This window comes from Aspergillus tanneri (assembly GCF_003426965.1).
Source record: "Aspergillus tanneri strain NIH1004 chromosome Unknown AapTan_6_pilon_pilon_pilon, whole genome shotgun sequence".
Classification (NCBI taxonomy): Eukaryota; Fungi; Ascomycota; class Eurotiomycetes; order Eurotiales; family Aspergillaceae; genus Aspergillus; species Aspergillus tanneri.
The window spans coordinates 4,111,888-4,132,240 of NW_022984633.1; the positions used below are offsets into that span (position 1 = coordinate 4,111,888).

At 46.1% G+C, this 20,353-nt stretch overlaps 5 protein-coding genes across 5 annotated transcripts; 1 reads left to right on the forward strand and 4 right to left on the reverse strand.

Moving 5' to 3' along the window:
* Positions 1-1,996: 1,996 nt before the first annotated feature.
* Positions 1,997-3,938, forward strand: ATNIH1004_009347 (putative C6 transcription factor; the record flags this gene model as incomplete). The annotated part of the gene is made up of 3 exons (XM_033573939.1): positions 1,997-2,935; positions 2,996-3,285; positions 3,332-3,938. The coding sequence occupies 3 exons, from the start codon at positions 1,997-1,999 to the stop codon at positions 3,936-3,938; spliced, it is 1,836 nt and encodes a 611-aa protein (XP_033424491.1).
* A 1,889-nt stretch (positions 3,939-5,827) lies between these two features.
* On the reverse strand, positions 5,828-6,844 carry ATNIH1004_009348 (NADP-dependent oxidoreductase; the record flags this gene model as incomplete). The annotated part of the gene is made up of 1 exon (XM_033573940.1): positions 5,828-6,844. The coding sequence occupies one exon, from the start codon at positions 6,842-6,844 to the stop codon at positions 5,828-5,830; it is 1,017 nt and encodes a 338-aa protein (XP_033424492.1).
* Positions 6,845-7,350: 506 nt separating this feature from the next.
* On the reverse strand, positions 7,351-7,836 carry ATNIH1004_009349 (cupin domain-containing protein; the record flags this gene model as incomplete). The annotated part of the gene is made up of 2 exons (XM_033573941.1): positions 7,351-7,744; positions 7,811-7,836. The coding sequence occupies 2 exons, from the start codon at positions 7,834-7,836 to the stop codon at positions 7,351-7,353; spliced, it is 420 nt and encodes a 139-aa protein (XP_033424493.1).
* A 4,225-nt stretch (positions 7,837-12,061) lies between these two features.
* On the reverse strand, positions 12,062-13,977 carry ATNIH1004_009350 (RING finger protein; the record flags this gene model as incomplete). Its single annotated transcript, XM_033573942.1, has 5 exons — positions 12,062-12,495; positions 13,404-13,559; positions 13,608-13,736; positions 13,788-13,830; positions 13,909-13,977. 5 exons carry the CDS (start codon positions 13,975-13,977, stop codon positions 12,062-12,064), a joined length of 831 nt encoding a protein of 276 aa, XP_033424494.1.
* A 4,489-nt stretch (positions 13,978-18,466) lies between these two features.
* ATNIH1004_009351 (uncharacterized protein) lies at positions 18,467-19,982 on the reverse strand (the record flags this gene model as incomplete). The annotated part of the gene is made up of 2 exons (XM_033573943.1): positions 18,467-19,895; positions 19,948-19,982. The coding sequence occupies 2 exons, from the start codon at positions 19,980-19,982 to the stop codon at positions 18,467-18,469; spliced, it is 1,464 nt and encodes a 487-aa protein (XP_033424495.1).
* Between the last annotated feature and the right edge of the window lie 371 nt (positions 19,983-20,353).

Here is a 20,353-nt window from a genome sequence, read left to right on the forward strand (position 1 = left end):
TCCACTAGGGAGACCCGTGATAGACCGGCGCAAATAAGACCATCACAGAATTCGCCAATACTCAGCCCTATTAAGGTATGGTGTAAGTAACTTTACATAAATAATAGAAATCTCGCCGCAACTTACATGGTCTGTAATTTTTTTTTTTGCGTAGTAATAATACCTCTGTTCCCCGGCATCACAATCCCAGTATCAAGTACCCAACACAGAAACCATTACTAACAGCTGTTTACAAGCAGAGCCAAAAACGTCATCAAAGTAAATACTCCCAAAAATTGGGAATTCCAAATTAATTATTTCCTATGTCGTCCGGTAGATTGCATCTATGCACCTAACCTGCTGGTCGCCTGCCATTGTCTGCCATTTCTCGTGCAGTGAAACGCCAGTTGCATGCTCCATAATTATGTATTCGCTCCCAACAGCATTGTTTATATCACTTGCGTTATGATTCCAGTCGAGAATCTTTGGTATGGGGATACTCGTCTTTAATTATACGAAAGTATGGATTGGTCAGCACCCAGGCTAATCGGCGAGGGATTGTTATAAAATTACAGTAGCCAACCGTGGCAACTACAGAAACAGTGGTCAGCCTGGTAGGTCCTGCCAGCTGAAACGGGAGCCTCGCCACGATTTTCTTAGTGTTGTTTAATGTGAAAATAAAGACCCTATTAAAGCCTCCTTTAATTTTTCGACAAGCTGCGAGAGCATTTGCTCCTGGAAATAGCTCAATAACCTTCTGGTGTTGGGCGCTGTAGTTGAATTCGATGTAGCGCGAACCAGTCTCTAGTTTGTCACGTCACAACCAGCGACCACTCGTGTAGGCATGAGGCTCAATATCTAGGGTTGCATCAACGGGAGAATAAATATACCATAAAAACAAAAGGCTCACCCAGTCTTAATCCTACATTCGTCGTATTTGCGGTCGAAGTCTGCATGCTATGGACAGGCTGGAAAGAAACGAGAAATCAAAGGTGGAAGAAGAAAGCGTGAAGGCGAAGTTCGGCCAAGTTGGCTTCGCAACACCCAAAGAAAAGAATGTTTCACAATCCGTGGCATCTGATCTAGGTTACTAGATCCCGTCGAAAGTTCTATGGATGGAATACTACCTCAATCATATCTGCTAGGTTTGCCCGTTGTCAAAAGGCGCCAGGCTCTCGACTATCCGTAGTAGAGACGACGTACACCGCCGCTGTCCCACACCAACATGACATTTTGATTATTTACACGCGTAGGGAGCTGTCCCCATGTAAATCAATAAAAATAAGAGCGTTATTGTCCTCTCCAGCTACTGAGTTTGACGTTTCTTGTGCTAAATTATTATTTTCCTGCTTTTGTTGCTATTTTTTAGCATTTTCACGCCGTACCCTAGCCACTATAATACTGACAAACGCCACGCCACAACTACGATGGATAATGAGATTATAATTACTTTGGTACTAGTGTTTATCGTGCCAGTGATAGTCCAGACATTGGGCATAAGGCTTTGAATCCAAAATACTATTTCATGGATTTGCTTTTAGCCTGGCCTTTCTTCCATACAATGAAAAAGACTAACTTGATCTTGAAACTACCTTTAACCAGCAGGCTACCTGCCGAGTATATTACTATCCTAGCTTCATGTCTAAATCTAGCCTCCTGTAAATGCTTGGTCGTTTGAGATATTATGGCATTGAAAAGTGAAATGGAATACAGAGGCGATCTGCTCGGAGTTGTTGATCGACTCAGGTAGGGAATTGCGTCAACCACTGTGTAGTTAACTACTTATAACTTCCAAATCCCACTTATTGGCATAAAATGCGAGGCATAAAAGCAAAGGGAAGAAATAAAATGGGACGAAAGGAAGTAGATCGACGACAGCTGTGGAGAACTCTTTCACTTAAATCCTATTTGCCTATATTAGTGGGTCATCGCATAATTACCCGAATACCCGCACTTTTCAAAGGGCTCAGATGAAGGACTCCGAACTTGTTCGCCTATACATTCTTAGCGAAACCTCATGGACTCGACATCAACACCGCAGAACAAACGAGCTACACGCTCACCTCTGGCTTGTTTGCCCTGCCGCTCGCGCCACCTGAAATGTGACGGTAAGCGACCGTGTTGTGCTCGCTGCTCTGAGGCCGGCAAGCAGTGCAACTATGCTCGATCACGGCGCGGCGGGCTGAACCGCGCAGCTTTGGCTGAGCGTCGTAAACAACTGGTAGAGGCAGCAGATACTCCCCCAGTCAATAACTCGAGTCCGCAGGGGCCTACAACAGTTCAGCAGCCCCAGGAGCGTACCGCTCAACCCCTTGAGGTGGACTTTCGCCACGAGCCTGTTATGCTCGAATTTAGTAACGAAGGCACCACTAACATCTTTCTGCGAGAAGCAAACGCAACTCGTCCGAACAACATTGCAAATGATCCGTTAATACATTCATACTACAGGAACTTTCACATATGTCACCCCTTTGTCTTACCACCAAAACACCTGACAAGACTGTATCAAGATCCGAGCAGACGAGGCGGCTACGTACCACTGGTCGCTGTTCTGCGCTTTCTTGGGAATATTTACAGTGCGCGAGAATGGTCGATACCGTTAAAAGAGTGCCTCGAGGCATCCTTTTCACAGGTGCCACCATCAGATCCAATCCTGGTCCAATGCCGACTCTTATACTCCATGGCCTTATTCTGGTACGACTACAAGGTCGATGCCAAATTACAGATGGACATGGCAACTAATCTCGCTATTGATCTACAAATGTTTCGTCTCGAATTTGCGGCGGCGCAGGGAGCCGACGATCCCGTACTGAGGGAATCTTGGAGACGAACGTGGTGGATGCTGTACATCGTGGATGCGTACTACGCCGGCACCTTGGGGACGACGAACCTTCGGGTTGTAAACATTGATATAACGGTGGAATTACCATGTGACGAGTCGGACTACGAGTCAGGGGTGAGTATCAACGTCCTGTCTCCCGGCTGCTTGATGGATAGATAACTCATGAAATTACAGAACATCCCAGCCCCCCGGACCCTGCAAGAATTCAATTGCCGCGAATTCAGCCCCAAGACCATTCACTTCTCATCCTTCGCATATCTCATTGGCGCCGTACAATGCGCCGCAGCCGCAATATCCGCAACCCCCACAGTCGAAGCCGAAGAATGCTCGACGCATATAATTCAAATTGCCGACTGCAGTCTTGACGGATGGCGACTTTTACTACCCCCAGATCGCAAACAAATCATTACTGAAACTGGCGAAATCGACGAGCTTATGTTCCAGGCTCACTTGCTAATTCACGTGTAAGCTTCTCCTGATCTATCCCATGAAGCTTCGCTCACTCAATAGGTCAACAATCGGCCTGCATCGTCCATTATCAGCCCTCAAATTCAACGCCGTCGAGAGTATATCAAGCTGCGCCCGTGAGCCACCCCTCGATACACCCACACCAGATCTGGTTAACGTGCATACCGTCCGTGTGCTACGGGCTATAGAGGCCCAAATCCGCCTATTAGCCTTACCAGTCCGGCAATTTCACCACACTCCGTTTACTACCTGCATGGTGAGCGAGGGAACGCTGGCACTGCTTTCAGCTTGCAGTTCCCTCCTCAAGGGGAGGGATCTAGCCATCGCAAGAGATCAAATTCGAATGACGCTCGGATGTCTCAGGGTGCTGGGGGAAGTGTGGCCGAGAACAGCTAGGAATGTGTGCGAGATACAGAAGATTGCTCAATGCGTGTTGGGACTCGGGTATGTACCAAATAGTGGCAGCACGCCTGGTTCTAGTGATATCCCGTCTTTGAGTGTAGAAGGAGCAAGTCTGGGTTCGACTACCGGCGGTATACAGGGTAACGACATTGATCTGTTTGCTTCCCTTGGGACCATTGATCTTTGTGGTTGGCATAATCTTGGAAATCTGGATGATCTTCCGTGGCGGATGGGCAATGGGTTCTGATTTTCCATGTCATCAGTATCGTGATGATGGACAAGTCTACAAAGCTAAAATAACCGCGCTGGCAGAGCCGTAAAATGACAAGTTGATATAAATATCCGGAGACAGAATCTCACATCAATCCGACATGCAAATAGGATGATATTAATAAGTTCATATAAATATAAACAGCTACCTAGAAGACATGTAAGACTTCGAGCACGTGAGATGGTCAAGTCAGAGTAGGTCCCTCACTGTCAGAGCCCGCAGCAACAAATGTTCTGGCACGATTCGCAACAGGAGGATAAATCACGACGCAATTAATATTTTGCTTGATTAGTTTGGCCTAAGATGCTTGGAACTTGACTCCCAGTCCTCAGTAACAACAGCCCCCTACAGGCCTGGATAAAAGCACGTCCTATAATGTTTACTACTGAGAATACGTTTCTCATTGCAGGAGCATCTTCCTGGTCCCATATGCAAATAGACCCTCGAGTAGAACCCCAGAAATCAAGCAACAAGGCCAGGTAGATGACTACCACCCAAAGGATCACTGCGAGGCTCAAGAACGAGATATTAATCGTCCTTCTCGCTCCCGCTCATTATCGAGGGCTGTCTGCTGGTCCAAGTCTAACCTTTGCGTACAGACCAGATTGGATCTGTCGTAGCCACCCGCAAACTCTGCGAAAATATTCTAGGATCCGAAGAAGTCTCGAGAGGCAGGTAGGATGCTCTGGCGCTAGGCTTTGCTGACATAACTACAGTCCCGGAGAAGAAACATCCTGAAAAAGATACGTCCCCAATGGTAAGGGAGGAGCGGTGCGACTTGGTGGGGTAAGATTTCAGATGGGTCTATCACGGTCGGTCTCCGACTGGATAGGAGAAGGATACAGTTCTATGTGGTTTCCCCCGTAGGATAGTACTCGCAAGACGAGGCACATGCTCGTACGGGAACCGCACTTGAAAGGTTTGCACAGGGTTTTCGCGCGGTTCAGAGAAATCTCCTCTTAGGTGTCATGTCCAATCGTAATGGTAGAGGCCGAGCCCAAGGCCGAGTGGAAGTGATAGAAAGGAGAACATCGAACGAGCTGTCGTTGTGAGCTTCTAGGTAGTGTTTTCAAAAGGTGGAGAGCTCCATGCACAACTAAATAGTTTACCAAGATAATGTGACCCATCCCCATCCGTGCAAATCTTTCTATCCGCAGGGTCATGAATTTGGCTTAGTTTACAGCCATGCTTCCAGTAAGTTAAGTTAGTGTTCAAATAATATGGCTGTTGGTGGACCAGAATCATGTGACTAGATGGGGGTAAAATCCCCAGGGAGCTGTCTGATTATTTGGGGGGTCTGAAGTGGTTGTATTCAGAAGGATTGTCTGCCCAACCCCTCTATGAGGAGTATTGGGTATATATATTCACATGATGTCCCAATCTGGACTAGTTTATTCTGACAGGAGCACACAACAAAATAATCAATCAAGAATAACCAAGAGAATAATCAAGAAGAGCCCAACCAGCTCAATTCATTCAAATAAGACCTTTTTATCAATCGTATTCTATTTCCTCTTCGGGACTAGCCGCATATCTACTGCGGGGATGACGTGTAGTCTCCACCCAGACGGATATGCGAATGGTTTGCCATCCGTTCATAATCAGTGGAGCAATACCCGAATACCCGAGTACCCGAGTACCCTAGATCGCATCTTCAGGCTTTGGTGGAAGGCATGGGTCTTACGCAGGTCAACATAACCTAGGATAGGTTCTTATGAACAGTAGTAAATCGATCAATTCCGAGTGACAAGCGACTTGATTCCCCATGAATCTGATATTTAGACTTATTTGCACGAATGCAACGGTGGTTATTTTGGAAGCTTTCTCTATGGACAAAGCGGACACACGGCAAAGCGCCGTTATCTTCAGACGGTAAGGATGAACTTTCCATGTCCAAAATACCGTCCGTTTGCAAGGTCATACGCCTCCCGTGCCTTTGAAATGGGGTAAATGTCCACCACGAAAGACTGGAGGGCTCCCACATCCACCAATTTAGCAAGATAGTGTAACGCCTCAGTACTACCCTTCACAACGAAAAACAATGCATGCACGCCAGCCTTGCATAGACCTCGCTTTTTGTGCTCTTCCACAAAGTTGAAGCTCGCAGAATCCACAGAGACCAGTACCCCCGTCTCTGTTATGTACTCCCAGCAGTTCTCCAACACCTCACCGCCAACAACATCAATAATGATATCGAACACCCCTCGATAGCGCCCCAGCATACCGTACTCAACCGCCTCATCTGCCCCAAGACGCTGGAGAAACTCTCCATTGCGCGCATTCGAACTGGTAGCGGCTACTACCCTTGTGCCCGCCACCACCGCAAGCTGAACGAGATACACTCCCACCGCACCCGCAGCTCCGGTAATCAGCACGCGTTTGTTATTTCTGGGCACAGACCGGGACTTGACCTCCTCCACGGTAGGGAGGGGGAGCCGAGCGTGGTTGAATAAGGCCTCATAGGCGGTTTGGGCGCTGAGTGGCAATGCTGCGGCCTGGGCGAAAGTCAATGCGGTCGGTTTCAGGGCAACTTCGTCCTCTTTGACGACGGTGTATTCAGCCCACGTGGCGGCTCGGTCTACGCCTGCCATGCCGAAGACCTGGTCACCTCGCTTGAACTTGCTGTCCGGCGAAAAGACCTCGGTCACGGTTCCTGCGAGATCGTTGCCCAGGACGGCGTATTCGTGCGCGTATGTTTCGGGCCAGGTTAACATGTCGCGAACGATGGTTGTAGCTTTGACACGGACGAGAAGTTCCCCGGGTTGCGAGGGACTTGGGATGGGGACATCGCGGTCCAGCTGTAGGGCTGTGGACGGGGCGGGATTGGAGGGTGAATAGGGGAGAGATTCGGGAGAAGCGGGATGGACGCTAATGGCTTGCATATGTGCGGTGTTGTTGTTCACAAGTAAGTGCGAATAGATGAGAGGTCGATCTGAGTGATGATTGCGCCGGTGCAAGTAAATGTCCCATTTAATGAGTGATGAAGAGAGGGCATCTAGATATACGTAAGAGAAAAGCACCGTTTCCGATTCCGAAATAGGCTATCAATAGCGCTCTGTGGAGCGCGAGAATAGTATCAGACAGAGCGTAGGAGGGCCCTGTGAGTTGCCACCCGAAAGCTTGCTAGAGTTAATCGGGGAATGCTTCGAGTTTATGAAAGCAACATAAAATACGATCCAACGCGATCTGCAACCACCCATAAGCTCCACACAAGCAATACCTGCAGATCTTGGGACAACCAGGCAAAAATGTTCGTGATCTCCTTTATACAGGATCGATCACCAGTGGCAGAGGGTGAATTACGGAAACAAAGACCACCAAGGAGGAATTCATTGACATTAACTAGGAACCAATAAACAAGCGTTCCCGGAACCCTGCCAGCCCACATTTACGCCTGCATCTTCCGCGCGACAATATCCTTATATTCTGCATCATATTGCACAAGCACCGATGGGCCCTCCTGCTCCAAGATCTCCGAGTCAATCACAAAGTTCACGAAGAACGCCGCCGGCTCGGTCTGGCTCGCATTGGCACCAATCCGGTGATGACAGCCTGGTGCCTCGTACCAGGAACCGCCGGTCTTGATCGTCCTCATCGGATCATTATTCATCTTATTCAAGATGGAGCCGTGGATCACATAAGCGGAGACGGAAGCGCCCCCGTGACGATGAGGGGGTGTCGCACCGTTCGGAGGAAATTCGACGAGCATGCCGACAATGGTCTTTCCAGGGCAATTGACAAGTCTATACTGGTAAGCGATGGTGGTCGTCGCCATAGGGCACCTAGTGAAATATTAGATCATGAGCTCCATCTAGGCTTGTGGAGATTGCGGTCTTCTAGGGACCTACTCAGGGTTGTAGCTTGGTTCTTGCATGATGACAGGATGAGGGGCTGTACTGCGTGTGGACGGTTATCTTTCTTTAAGCTAGCGATGCAATTTATTGAATTGTTTTGTTGGAAAGTTGTGGTTGTATGGCCCTTATATACCCCGGATAGACCCGTTGCATAGAAACCCGACCGGCCAACCTCTGCACACTCAACAAAGTATTGCATGCTTGGGGCCCAAGTTGCTAGGCTAACCGGCCACTGTGTTTATTGGTTTATTCATTGAGCTCATTCGGGGACCCAGAGTTAATAGGCTAACCGGGTATCCGATGCCTCTGCTGGGAAAAATGCAAATAACGAACGCTGGGCACAACCGCTCCCCAGTATGTAGCAATTGAGTAGACTTGTGTCGAATCAAAAGTTGTCGCCGTCAAGATATCCGCGGGGTTCTAGGAGTTATTAAAACAGATATTAATTAACCTGATCTGTTCTATAATGTGCAAAAAATTGAAAGACTACTTACGAGCTATAAAGATTTTTTCTTTGTAACCCTGCCTGCCATGTCACCCAAAGCTAAATTAAATTAGGTTAGTATCGAAGAGATTCCGAAGAGTGTTATATATTATAAGCGGATCTCAGAGATTTTGGGGATTGTCAAACAATTGCAAGCATGGATAAAAACAGGGGTAGAGTCTAAAACTGTCGTTCCCTATTATTAGGATTTGTCTGAAGAGAGAAAGTCCCGGATCTCGAATAAATTTAGCCAGCTGGATTCGAAGCATCGAATTGTGGTAGTAATGGGAAGATGAATTAATAATCCCAATATTACAAGAGTAGTAAATTAGAAGCAGCTATTAAATCTTATACCCCTATACAACGCGCTGGCAGGCCCGCGCGTGCCCCTAATATAAACGGGGAGCTTATTTGGCTGGTTAGACCTTCCTGCTTCCATTAGACAACCTACCAAAGTTAAAGTTCGCAATCAACTCAGGAAGCAATAATCCGCAATCCAGCAGGTAGCATTATTAGATGCAGAGATTCTGTCTAATAACAGTTCTAATTACTTAGGAAATAATAGAGTATCAATCCCATCACAACAGGGCCATCTTAGGGCTAAGCAGCGTAAGGGCCTTGTTCCAGGAGTGTTGAAGCTAATTAACAGCAATTATATGTGACAGGAGATCTTACCCTTATTTCGGCAGCCTTAATCAGTCAGTCTTAGTATCTGCTGCTCTAAATGTAGCCTATACTACTCGAGAATTAAACGCCCTGATAACCTCAAACCATTAAGCTCCTCACGGAAGATGCCTAGGTGCCTACATAGAAAAAGACTCGGGTAAAAAAGACTCGGGTAAAAAAGACTCTTGCACAGTGGCGCAGGGGCGCGGCAGTCGCCTATCTCCCTGACTTTATTTTGGACCCAAGATCACTAGAGAAGACGCTAATATTGAAGGTAATGGATTGTTGGATAGATCGCTGTACCGAAATAACGACAATGGAGGGATTTCGGAAATGGGCGCCAAGGAATAGGATTGGCTGGAGTATAGTACTTTTGCCGAAGAGCTTGTAAAGGTAATCTATAATATAGTGGATCCCTCTTACTTGCGCTAATATGGCCCTCTGCAGTCTATTAACTCTAATCTTGTACCATCGAGTACTTTGTCGCCGCCTTAAAAAGGCCTCGAATTAATAAAATACCTATATAAACTAGAAGTTAGGCTTTTTACCCACATAGTCTTCGCCTTCATCCCAATTAAAAAGCTTATTAAGCGCTTCAGACTCTTTAATCATATGTACTGCATTATCCAAACCCAAAAAGTATCTTTTTATTAAAGTTTAATAATAGAATTCACCATCTTCTCGGCACCTCCGCCTGAGAGGTCCTTAGCACGGAAGGATATTTTTCCACGGCATGTAGGACGCATAGACTCCGAGATTTAAAAAGCAACAACAAGAATATTATAAGCTACAGGTTTGTCAGGATTGGTTGTGTTAATGTATATAGCTAATTGGTTATAAAGAGATTTCTGTCAAGGGCTGAACCCATAGAACCTATGAGATAGGTTATGTACAAGAAGGAATCGTTGAAGAAGGGAAGAAAGGAAGAGGAAATGAGAGGTAAACAAACAAAGTGGAAGGTCACGTGACATGTGGATCGAGGGCCCATGACCAAAGGTGCCAACAGACCAAAAGGGACAGTAGGGACAATAGGGGCAACAGGGACAACAGGGACAACAGGGACAACAGGGATAATAGGGACATTGGCCCGAGAGGTCAAATGGGCTCCAGCCCTTTACAATTTCTAAAAAAAAGGCATAAAAAGCGGAGTTTAATATATAGTAATTAAAAATATAGTCAAGATCCATATTCAGAGTACGACAACACGGTTAATCTATTTTATATTCCTCTTGTGAATTTTGACTTCCTAATTAGTTTCGAACCATTTATATCGCTGTTCTCTCTAGTTAATCAAGCTATTTGCCAAAGTTGCAAGTTGGAGCTTAGGTGTCGCGGCATCTGTACAGGTTAGCTAGAACAGATATAGAGTCTCGTACGCATATTTTCTTTGCCGAGAACCGTTAAAGTAAAAACATGACTTCGCGATGGCACGGCGAAGGAGATTAAGATCTGTGTGACGACCGTTAACCTGAGCGCGGTGACGTGATGTTTATATGGTTTTCACGTAGGCCGTATTGGGATAAGGAAGAGCTGAGGGCACAGGGTTAGGTCTGGGAAGCTTCCCACCATATCCTCGCTAGCCATGACAACGCCCTTCTTACTTCTTCCTTTCCTCGCCATCTTTAGTATTCTTGATATAGGACTCAATGTGATCTTATCCCCCTGATTTGCCTGCCGTCAAAATCTGCATGTTTAATTACATACTTCAGTGTCTGGTACGAGAGCGCTATCCGCAAGAAGTGTAAATAGTTATCGTAGGCATTATTAGTAATATTAGAAAGATGTACTCTAAACAACTAGGCCGCTGTACAGTTAATAATATTATTTAAATATTTAGGTGTTAAACTTGATAAAAGTTGGTTAAAGGGAGGTTTATTCCGCATTTTTAGTTCGCTGTGTATAGCCGCAATAGCGCGCCCTTGGAAATTGTGAATCAGAAACTCTTCCAGGTCAAAGAAAGCTAGTCTCTGACTGCTGATCTTCTTGCGATTAAGAAGGTTCCGAGTATATGCTAAAAAAAGAGGTGCAGTGCATGTGCCTGGAAGTAGGTTTTATAAGTACGACCCAGTTTATTTTAAAATAGAAGAGTGCTGACACAGATAACAACCACCGGAGAGATTTAACCATGTCCACGTCTTTAGCACGTTGAGCCTCTAGTAGTAAAATTACCTGGATTTTAACTACATCCACTTTTATTCCGGGGTAGGAACACACTCTCTCCACGGCCTTATTTCCCTAAATCCCGCTTAATATTACCCTTATGTAATAATGTCTCTTCCACACCCCCGCCTATCGCTTAGAAGTCCTATTGTCCAATCGAAAGACACCATCCCAGGCAAGGATTTAGGGCACGTTGCATGTTACCCCCGCATTTTATATAAGGGTGCAACATACACACCCGTATCTATTGTACTTCTATGTGTTCACATCTCTATTTGCCTTCTTCGGGGGCAAATTGAACACTCTGTTGGCCTGCTGAACCTTACTGATAGAATGTGGAGTCTCTTTGTCCACTGTCCGCAATTCTCGCTTAGTCAAAAAGAGTCGAATAGCTTGTCAGGATAAAAATAGTATGCGCGGATTGTTACGGAACGGAGCAACAGAAGTGCTTGGCTTATTTAATCTACCTACACCAAATGCTTGTTTTCTTTAACCAAGGGGTAGCATAGGGGGCAAGTCCAGTTACCGGAGAGACCCGCAAATATTAAATTTACATGGCGTAATAAAAATAATTCGGTAACTTGTGTAAGTGGAGAACAAGAGATCAGTGCGTCTAGTATATAGATAAAACAGGAAATTGGAGAGCGACATGCTCTCTATAATTGAAGCTGGGAGTTACGAGGTTTGTTTGTCCAAATAGCGTTTAGTTGGTTGGTGAAAAGGTGTGCACAGCTCGCTTGTAACTTTAATATTGAAGTTTATTCTCCCAGTTGTGAATGACCACTGGATCACCTTGTAGGCAACTAATGAGTGCCACCCATAGCTCTATCTTGAAAGAGGAACAATAGTGCAGAGCTGAAATAATTCTACCCATGTCTGCAGTCTGCTGTACCACCTGGTGCCTGCCTGTTGTCAATTCCTAAAGTCATAACTAATCAGCCAGCCACTTCCGGGCGTCGCATAGCCTTCCCCCCACTTGAAACTGTTCCATATCGATCAAAGACATGGAAGGCCACATCGCACGTTTCCTCGCTGGGCTCTTCCATTTTTTCCCAGAATTCATTGCGCATACCCTCTCGATGAATATACCGGGCTAGAGCGGTGGCGACAACGACGCCATCACAAGTGCATTCGGCCACAAAGTTTTTCATCCACCTGGACTGGCTCATTCCGTCATTAGACAAAAAAAGCCAAATCTTCACCGTTCGTTCCGCGTCACCGGGGGTAGTATACTCGTGCTCCTCAATGTCCTGTTCACGATCCGAATCTTCGCTCTCATCTTCCCTCCACCATTCTTCTTCCTCGGATTTATCAGATCTATTGTATTCAAGGCCATCACCTGTCGACTCATGGCCTTCGAAGTCTGCTACTAGCCGTGAATGATCTGTTAGTATTTTTCACACCTCTAAGATTACGCTCCCTCTGTGTTAGTGGAAGGGAAGGAGAGCGCACTGCTTCGCTTGAAGGGTACTCGGGCCCCGTCCATTTTCTCCCCATCGGTTTTCATTCTTGTTGTCAACCTTGCTTCCTGGCCTGGTTTTGGCGAAGCCGTTATGAGGTAGAAGAATGGCAGGTGAGAAGCCGGAGAGATAAGAGATGAGAGATGGGGTCAGTTTCCTGGTGAGAATGGGAATGTAGCTGTAGAGAATCTCTACATTAGCGGAACCTTAGTTTTGCAGATCTATCGTGCTTTTCCTTTTCGAGAAGCCCGAGTTAATTTAAATCTCGGCGGCCGAAAATAGCGGGCGATTTAGTATTGGTTGCTAAAATCAGGCCATGCTGTGCTAACGAATAGCTCAAATTATATTATGGTATAAGGACAACAAAAAATGAAATAACATATCACTGTCGGGTGTTTGATTATGTCCACTCTGTACTCGCCGAGGCCCTGACAAGCTCTATTCGCATGAGGCGGGAAAAATACGGTATGCAGAGATTGGCTGCTGAATATTTTGCGGTACCTATTATGTATTACTCCCCTGGGCGGTTAATGATTTTTGAACTGACGGCATTAATGCAGGTTGATGAAGCAGTATAAAAAAAAAGCGCAACTGGAATATAAATGCCTAACACTCCTTATAGCTCACAGTGGCCTTATTCTGATACCCTGTACAACATATTTCTTTAGGAAACATTCTTGGTGTGAACTTGGGCATCCAAGGGGAACAAGACAGCCATTCAAGTGGTGTAACTCGCCAACTCTAGCATAGCGGCCGGCAAGAGTTTTCTGACAGAATAGACAATAAGGTTCAAGTGACTGGGTTGCCAGAAGCTTACGGGCAGCTTCTTCATCATGGTCGGTAGTCCGAAGAGCAACCTCATGGAAGAATCTGTTGAAACAACTGTAGCAATATGGGTGACCACAGCCTAGAACAAGGTCGACTATTTTGCAAAAGCAAATTTTGCACTCGTAGTACTCTTCGAGAGAATGGTCTGCATGACTTTAGTAATCGGATATTGATAGACATATTTATGCCTTACCATTATTGGTGATATCACCATAGACCAAAGCATCCCCAACATTGCCAGTAGAAGAAGAACTGAGCGATCTTGTTGGATCAGATGTACAGGAGTTATCTGCTCCGCTGTCATTAAGAATGATGGGGTTCTCTGTAGTGATGTGAGGAAAAAGTCTGGGTTAGATATCGTGTTACAACATACCGATTGTATCGCCTGGGCGAGCATCACTGCTGCTCTCCAAATTCTCCAACGCGTCAACGTCAATTGGATTTTCTTAAACAAGATTAGCAAGGAAATACAATCCAAGGTATTTCAGTCTCACCAATTGCATTTCCAGCAAGAGCGACACGATCTGGAAGTCCTCCTGCTTGCCGCTGTTCGTTTTGATCATTGAGAAGAGGGAGAGCCGGTGACTCCAAGAGAATAGGAGTAAGGAAGCCAGGCTGTGCGTATGATGTATGATGACTGTACCTCAGTACAGGCAGTTGAATGTGTATGGCATGACGACGAGAGGGAAACACAAAAAGTTATCAGCTTGAATGGCCTTTCCAAAACTTAGGCATCTCAGCAAGCATTATATACTTGACCTCTACCAGAGCCATCCCCCAAAAAGCTACTTCTAAAGGCCTATTTTTATCATCTGGCCTAGGTATCCCTGTTAAATTAGAATCACTCGGTGTAAGAAGCTATTTTTGACGGCCACTTGACTGACCGTATACGATGACCAAGGTGCATATTATGAGGCATTGCTGTTTATAAGGAGAGGGGAATGCGCCCTGAGAACTATAATTGGAAAACCCATAGCGAGCCTTTGGCTGAGAGATCACCACACGATATCCTAGTTTCCCTTGGTTCATTGGAACGTTACAAAATAACCAGGAAAGTTACATCACTGATGCATGTAAGTCTCCTGGAGAGAGCTAGCCTCGTCTCCTTGCCACTATCATCTGTGATTGATATCCAATGAATACTCCTCGGCGCAGAAGCCTGGCTCTTCTAATACGGTAGCGCTGCGGCACACCTTGTTTTAGAAAGCGAAAGGGGCATTGCCCATGCCGTTTGAAAGCTGTGGGTTAAGGCGTGCTCCTCCGCTCAATCCTAACAGAATGCCTTCATTTGGGGTGACTGATTAAGAGGCTGCCGATGTTCATCCAGGCAGAACTTTGGGGTGCCATTGGTAAAGATGCCTTGTGCAGTGGCGACAGTAACTTCGCTGTTTATATTAGTAGTCTTGTCCAAGCATGGCTACTTCATTAAACACCAGCCTGGCGATATCATGGAGCCCAGAGCCATTTCTTTTCACTCTGAGGACCTCGGACTAATGTGATTTCTGTAAAATATTTTTGCGGTTCCTTCAGAGACGGTAGTCGTGTTCTGTTTACTTTGTGAGCCATACGAAACGAAAACGACTACCAGGCCCTGCCTGGATTTTGCTGACTTCGGAATTAAACTACCCCACCAATGTCAATAATTCCGCTGAACGAGCAGCAAGCGAGTTTGAAAGCATGAAAAAGAGCCAACTAGGAAAGCAGGCGAGCGGTAAATGGTTCCTTGATGATGCCCGCCAGTTCCAATGCTGACATTTGCAGATTATTGAAGTGCGAAGGCTTGGCAAGCGAGGTGACTAAGAATGGGATGGGATTGGACCACTAAAACCGATTGAATGAAGCAATTATATTGACTATATCAAACGATTGAGTTGAAGGTGTTGAAGATCTCTTTTCTCGCTATCTAAGAGGTCTATTTATATTGCTAGAATCGCTTATTTTGATCGTCTTTTATGACTTTGTTCCTAGCATTGCAAATTGTGCAATTTCCCTGATCAAGCAAGGCGATGATCGCTAACTATCCCATTGTCTTAACTAACGTAATCGGACACCGAGTGTCCGGGAACACCGAGTGTCCGATTTTTTTCCCGCAGCATCACCAAAAATTTCAAATTACTCTACACTATCCACATTATCAAATGGAGGATAATTCTTATAATAAGAGAATTATCCTGGCCCTTAATGCGCTTCAAAATGGTCAATTTTTATCTACCCCAAAGGCAGCAGCAGCATTTGATGTCAATAAACGAACCCTTCGAAGACGTCTTAAAGGTGTCTCTGCACGCGCAGATACAGGAGCAAACTGTAAAAAGCTATCAGAAACTAAGGAATCTACTTTATCAGCATGGATTCTTGATATGTACCAACGTGGCTTGCCTCCAGGGCCTAAGATTATTGAATATTTAGCAGGATTACTATTCTCTGCACGGCTATCCTCCTCCTCCGAGCCATCTCCAGCCCCCCTTGGTCAGAAATGGGTAAACCGGTTTGTTAAGCATTATCCAGAGCTTTGCTCTAAATATAATCGGAAGTATGACTATCAGCGCGCAAGATGTGAAGATCCAGAGCTTATTCGGAACTGGTTTAAGCTCTTTAATAAGACCCGACAGAAGTATGGCATTCTAGATGAAGATATCTACAACATGGATGAGACAGGCTTCCAGATGGGCATGATTTCAACTGCAAAGGTTATCTGCAGCTCAGAAACAAGAGAAAGCCGGGCAAAGGAACTACAACCAGGGAACCGGGAATGGGTGACTTCAATTGTCTGTGTTAATTCTACTGGATGGGCTTTGCCTGCACAGATTATCCTAAGTGGACAGAAACACCAAGCCCAGTGGTATTCCTCAATTCCACAAGATTTTCGGATTAGTCTAAGTGAGAATGGATGGACAACAAATGAGCTTGGTTTTAAATGGCTCCAAGAAGTTTTTGAAAAGCATACAGCTTTAAAAACTAAGGGACAATACCGGTTATTAATTCTTGATGGCCATTCTAGCCATGCAACTGCAGAATTTGATAAATTCTGTACAGAGAGAAAGATTATTCCTTTTTATATGCCTCCATATTCTTCACATCTTTTACAACCACTTGATGTGAGCTGCTTTTCTCCATTAAAGAAGATATACGGCCAGAGTATTGCAGACATGATGCAGGGAGGGGTTCACTTAATCTCCAAGAATGACTTTTTGTGTCTTTATCCCATAGCTCATCAACGTGCATTATCACTCTCTAATATCCAGAGTGGATTTACAGCAACTGGGTTAATCCCTCTTAGTCCACAGAGAGTACTCTCAAAGCTTTCTATTAAGCTACAAACAAAAACACCAACACCTCCATCTACAGCCCACAGTAATAAATCATTTGGCCCAGGGAAGACACCAGCGGATCTCTACCAACTTAAGCAGCAAAAAAAGCGAATTAAACGCCTCCAAGCTAAGCAAAATGAGATATCCCCTTCGACAATTACCCAGGCAGTTGACAAGATGATTAAAGGTGCAGAGATCAGTATGCAAAGGGAAGTTCTAGTACAGTATGAGGTACATTAGTTTCGGATATTCCAGCAAAAAAAGAAGAAAGGAAAGAAAGCACCTCGAAAATTTATTCAAGATAAAGGCAGTCTTACTGGTTTAGAAGGCCAGCAAAAACTTCAGCAGATAGAGGAGGAGTTGCTTCAGAAGGAATTATCTAAGAAGCAACGAAAGCCTTCAAAGTGCAGTAATTGTGGGCAAACTGGGCATAACTGTTTAAAATGTCCTAGCAAATAGCTTTATTTTCATTCTATATATGGAAAATATTTGGATTCATGATAATTATGCAATAGTTGTAGTATTTGTAGATTCAGGGGAGCGGAGCAAAAAATCGGACACTCGGTGTTCCCGGACACTCGGTGTTCCCGGACACTCGGTGTCCGATTACGTTAGTTAGTTACTGCCATTGCTTAGTCAATCCCGCACTGCAACACAGATCTAGTAGTTGAGCGGCTCGTCACGTGTAACACCATAAAGACTCACCGCCCGGCAGAATACATCGTTCTCTAACCTCGCCTTCAAGATCTGCGTTTTGAAGATGCATTCTGCCATGTGGATCCATAATAAAGACGGCAAATTTAATCTTGGCAATGTCGTGCTGAGTTGAGAGAAGTTTTTTAATCAGAATTGTTGATATCGACCACCATAAAGACACGATCTCCCCTTATTTCGATGGCGAGGAAATGAGTTCGACTATCATTCTCCCACTTTGGAAAGATTCCATCGATGAACTTTCCTGCTGAGACACGATAATCATGGGAATCTAGTTGGTTTGTATGCGCTTTGATCACAAGTCTTCGTGCTTCGGTATTTTTAATATCTTCTCGCGAATCTGAGCAGTATTAGACATGGTGAATGAGTCAATCATGGGGTGATGGTGAGGCCTCATGAAGTAGACCAACGAGGGTTGAACGCAAGACGTGCGGCAGGTATCCTTCTTATACTCAACGGCGATAGGCGTCTTGCGGTTTGCTTTGTTTGCAGTTTGTTTGCATCGCGCGGATCCCTTGGTCCAACTGAAAAGGCTTAAGCCAGGAGGATCATTTGTCGAAAGTGCATGCTAACCGTTGCGACTACAGCTATAGTTTGGACCTGCATATGGCTGTGGAAGCAACCATTGAGATATTCGAGTGTTAGGAAAATTGGGTTATCTTTGGTTGTATATCTTGCGATCTAGCTTTCCCCTTACCAAAAGGCCTGATCTATGAAATTGATACATCCTCATGTTTCTGGCGAACAGAAGCAACCAAGCTAGCTATGAAAGAGAGCCTGCGTACGGACAGAAAACCCGTACCCCTATCTTCGCTACAGCCTATTCTTTTGTCGCCGCGCGTTCTTATCTGCAGCCCTTTTTATATTTGCAGAGGCAGGCTGCATACTGCATACGAAGAATTATTTGATTATCACAGCTTCTAGACAATGCTTGTATGTTTAATATGCTAGCAGTATATACTATGGGAACGTATGCTGACGGCCATCAACTCCAACTAATGCAGATACACTATATGTTACATTGAATTCCTCAAGGGACAATCTTCCGACTCCACAACCCAGTCCCCAAATCATCCACAACTATGTCAAGCGTCAGGCCTGCATCCGCACACGCAGAGCGCAGCGCTTCCTCTTCCTCCTTGCGGAACTCCGTGTGATTCTGATCCCAGAGACGCATGGTGATCCGTTGCAGTTCCGGGGTGTGCGCACGCCAGTCAACAAGGAAGCGGTGTAGCAGGCTAATTTCCTCATCCTCGTCCCAGTGAAAATCGTACAAGCTCCGTAGGTCGTCTCGTAGGCACAGCTCGCGGAGTGACCTTGGTAAGAGAGGGCCGAGTTTGGCGGGGTTATCGTGATCAACGAACCAGCCGAGCAGAACGCAAAGCGGCATCTCTGCTGTTTGGAGATTGGAGAACCGATGCAGAATATGGGAAAATGGTTCCTTGATGTGATCATCGGCGTCGCCCCAGACATGATCGCCTAAACTCGCGGGGTAATATTCCACCCCGAGTGAGAGGTTCTGCACAGTTGGGCTCACGGAGACCAGGGCCTGTGCTAGCATCGGGGCGTCGCTTACTACTAGCTCGCGGCGACAAGCATAGGCCATTCCGAGGTGCAAGTTTTTGAGCTTCAATGCCCGCGAGAGCAGGAAGCTCACATCCTGATCGGAGATCGTAGCGCGAGGCAGAATGAGCGTCTCTAGATTACTAAGATCCAGATCAGGTTTCATCTCCTGCAGGTCGTCGAGATCTCGCATCCAGATGTTCAAGACGCGCAGAGATGGAAGACAGAACCAGCCCGTAAACTGGCTAGGGTTGTACGGAGGATAGCTGTCGGGATACACATCCTCATCCTCACACTCTGACTCGGCAATTGGGACATTTCCACCGTAGTCCACGACCTGAAGGTCTTTGAATGTAGAGAGGGTCCCGTTGGGGAAGAGGACGGCCTGTTTGATCATCAAGCCCGGATACCCATCCCACCAGACTAACGAGTAATCTAGACGGAGCGACTTTAGGTTGGGCAGCTGAGAGAGGAGGATCGCTGCAAAGCAGTAAATATTACCCCCGTAGATCGGCAGATGCCAGGTCTCGGCATCGGCGAATTGGGCGCGCCGAACAAGATCCATGGACTGGTCTAGCACGTCGCGGAAAGACTCTGACTCGGTTTCCCAGTCGATCTCCGGCTGGGTGTCCTCCCATTCCTCGGCATCGGGTGCAGATACTAGACTAAGATGGTGGACGCAGGATGCCAGCTCGGGGTCTTGGAAGACCAGCCGAAGCAGCTGCAGGAGCCTTTTGAGCGGCCGGGAGGTCCAGTCCAACGAGATACTGCGGTAGGCGAATGGAGTGGCCGATGCACTGAGGTCCTTGCAGGTAGATGAGATGGCCAGGGCATCATTCAGCGAGAGCTGGTCCAGGATTGTGACCAGGCAATCCTGGGGCAGCCGGGACAATGGCCTGGGGGTTGATAAGCGACAGAAGAGAATTAGTTTTGGGGGGAATATCTTACCCTTTATTTTGGGAGGGAGAATTCCTTTCATTCATGGTGCTGGATTGCATGGAGAATAGTTTTCGAGATGAAAGGCAGTCCACCTGGAGGTGCGGGTTATAAGCAAGCGATATGGAAACGGGGTGGGGGCCTAAAAGTGGAATGGAGCATCGGAGCGGAAGATGCGCCCGCCGCCCCTGAAGGAGAAATAACATTGATGGGAAGGTAGACGTTTGAAACAGAATGGCTATACCGAGTGCCGCTTTAATGGGAAGAACTCTGCCTATCACGTGTTAGGGATATACTTCTGCTAGTAAATTTCTATGGAGGATCTAGAAATAAGATATTATAAGGAGGAAAAACCACGTTGCATTGAGCAGTATCAGGCAGTATTCCACCAGCCATTTCTATATGGCCTAACATGACT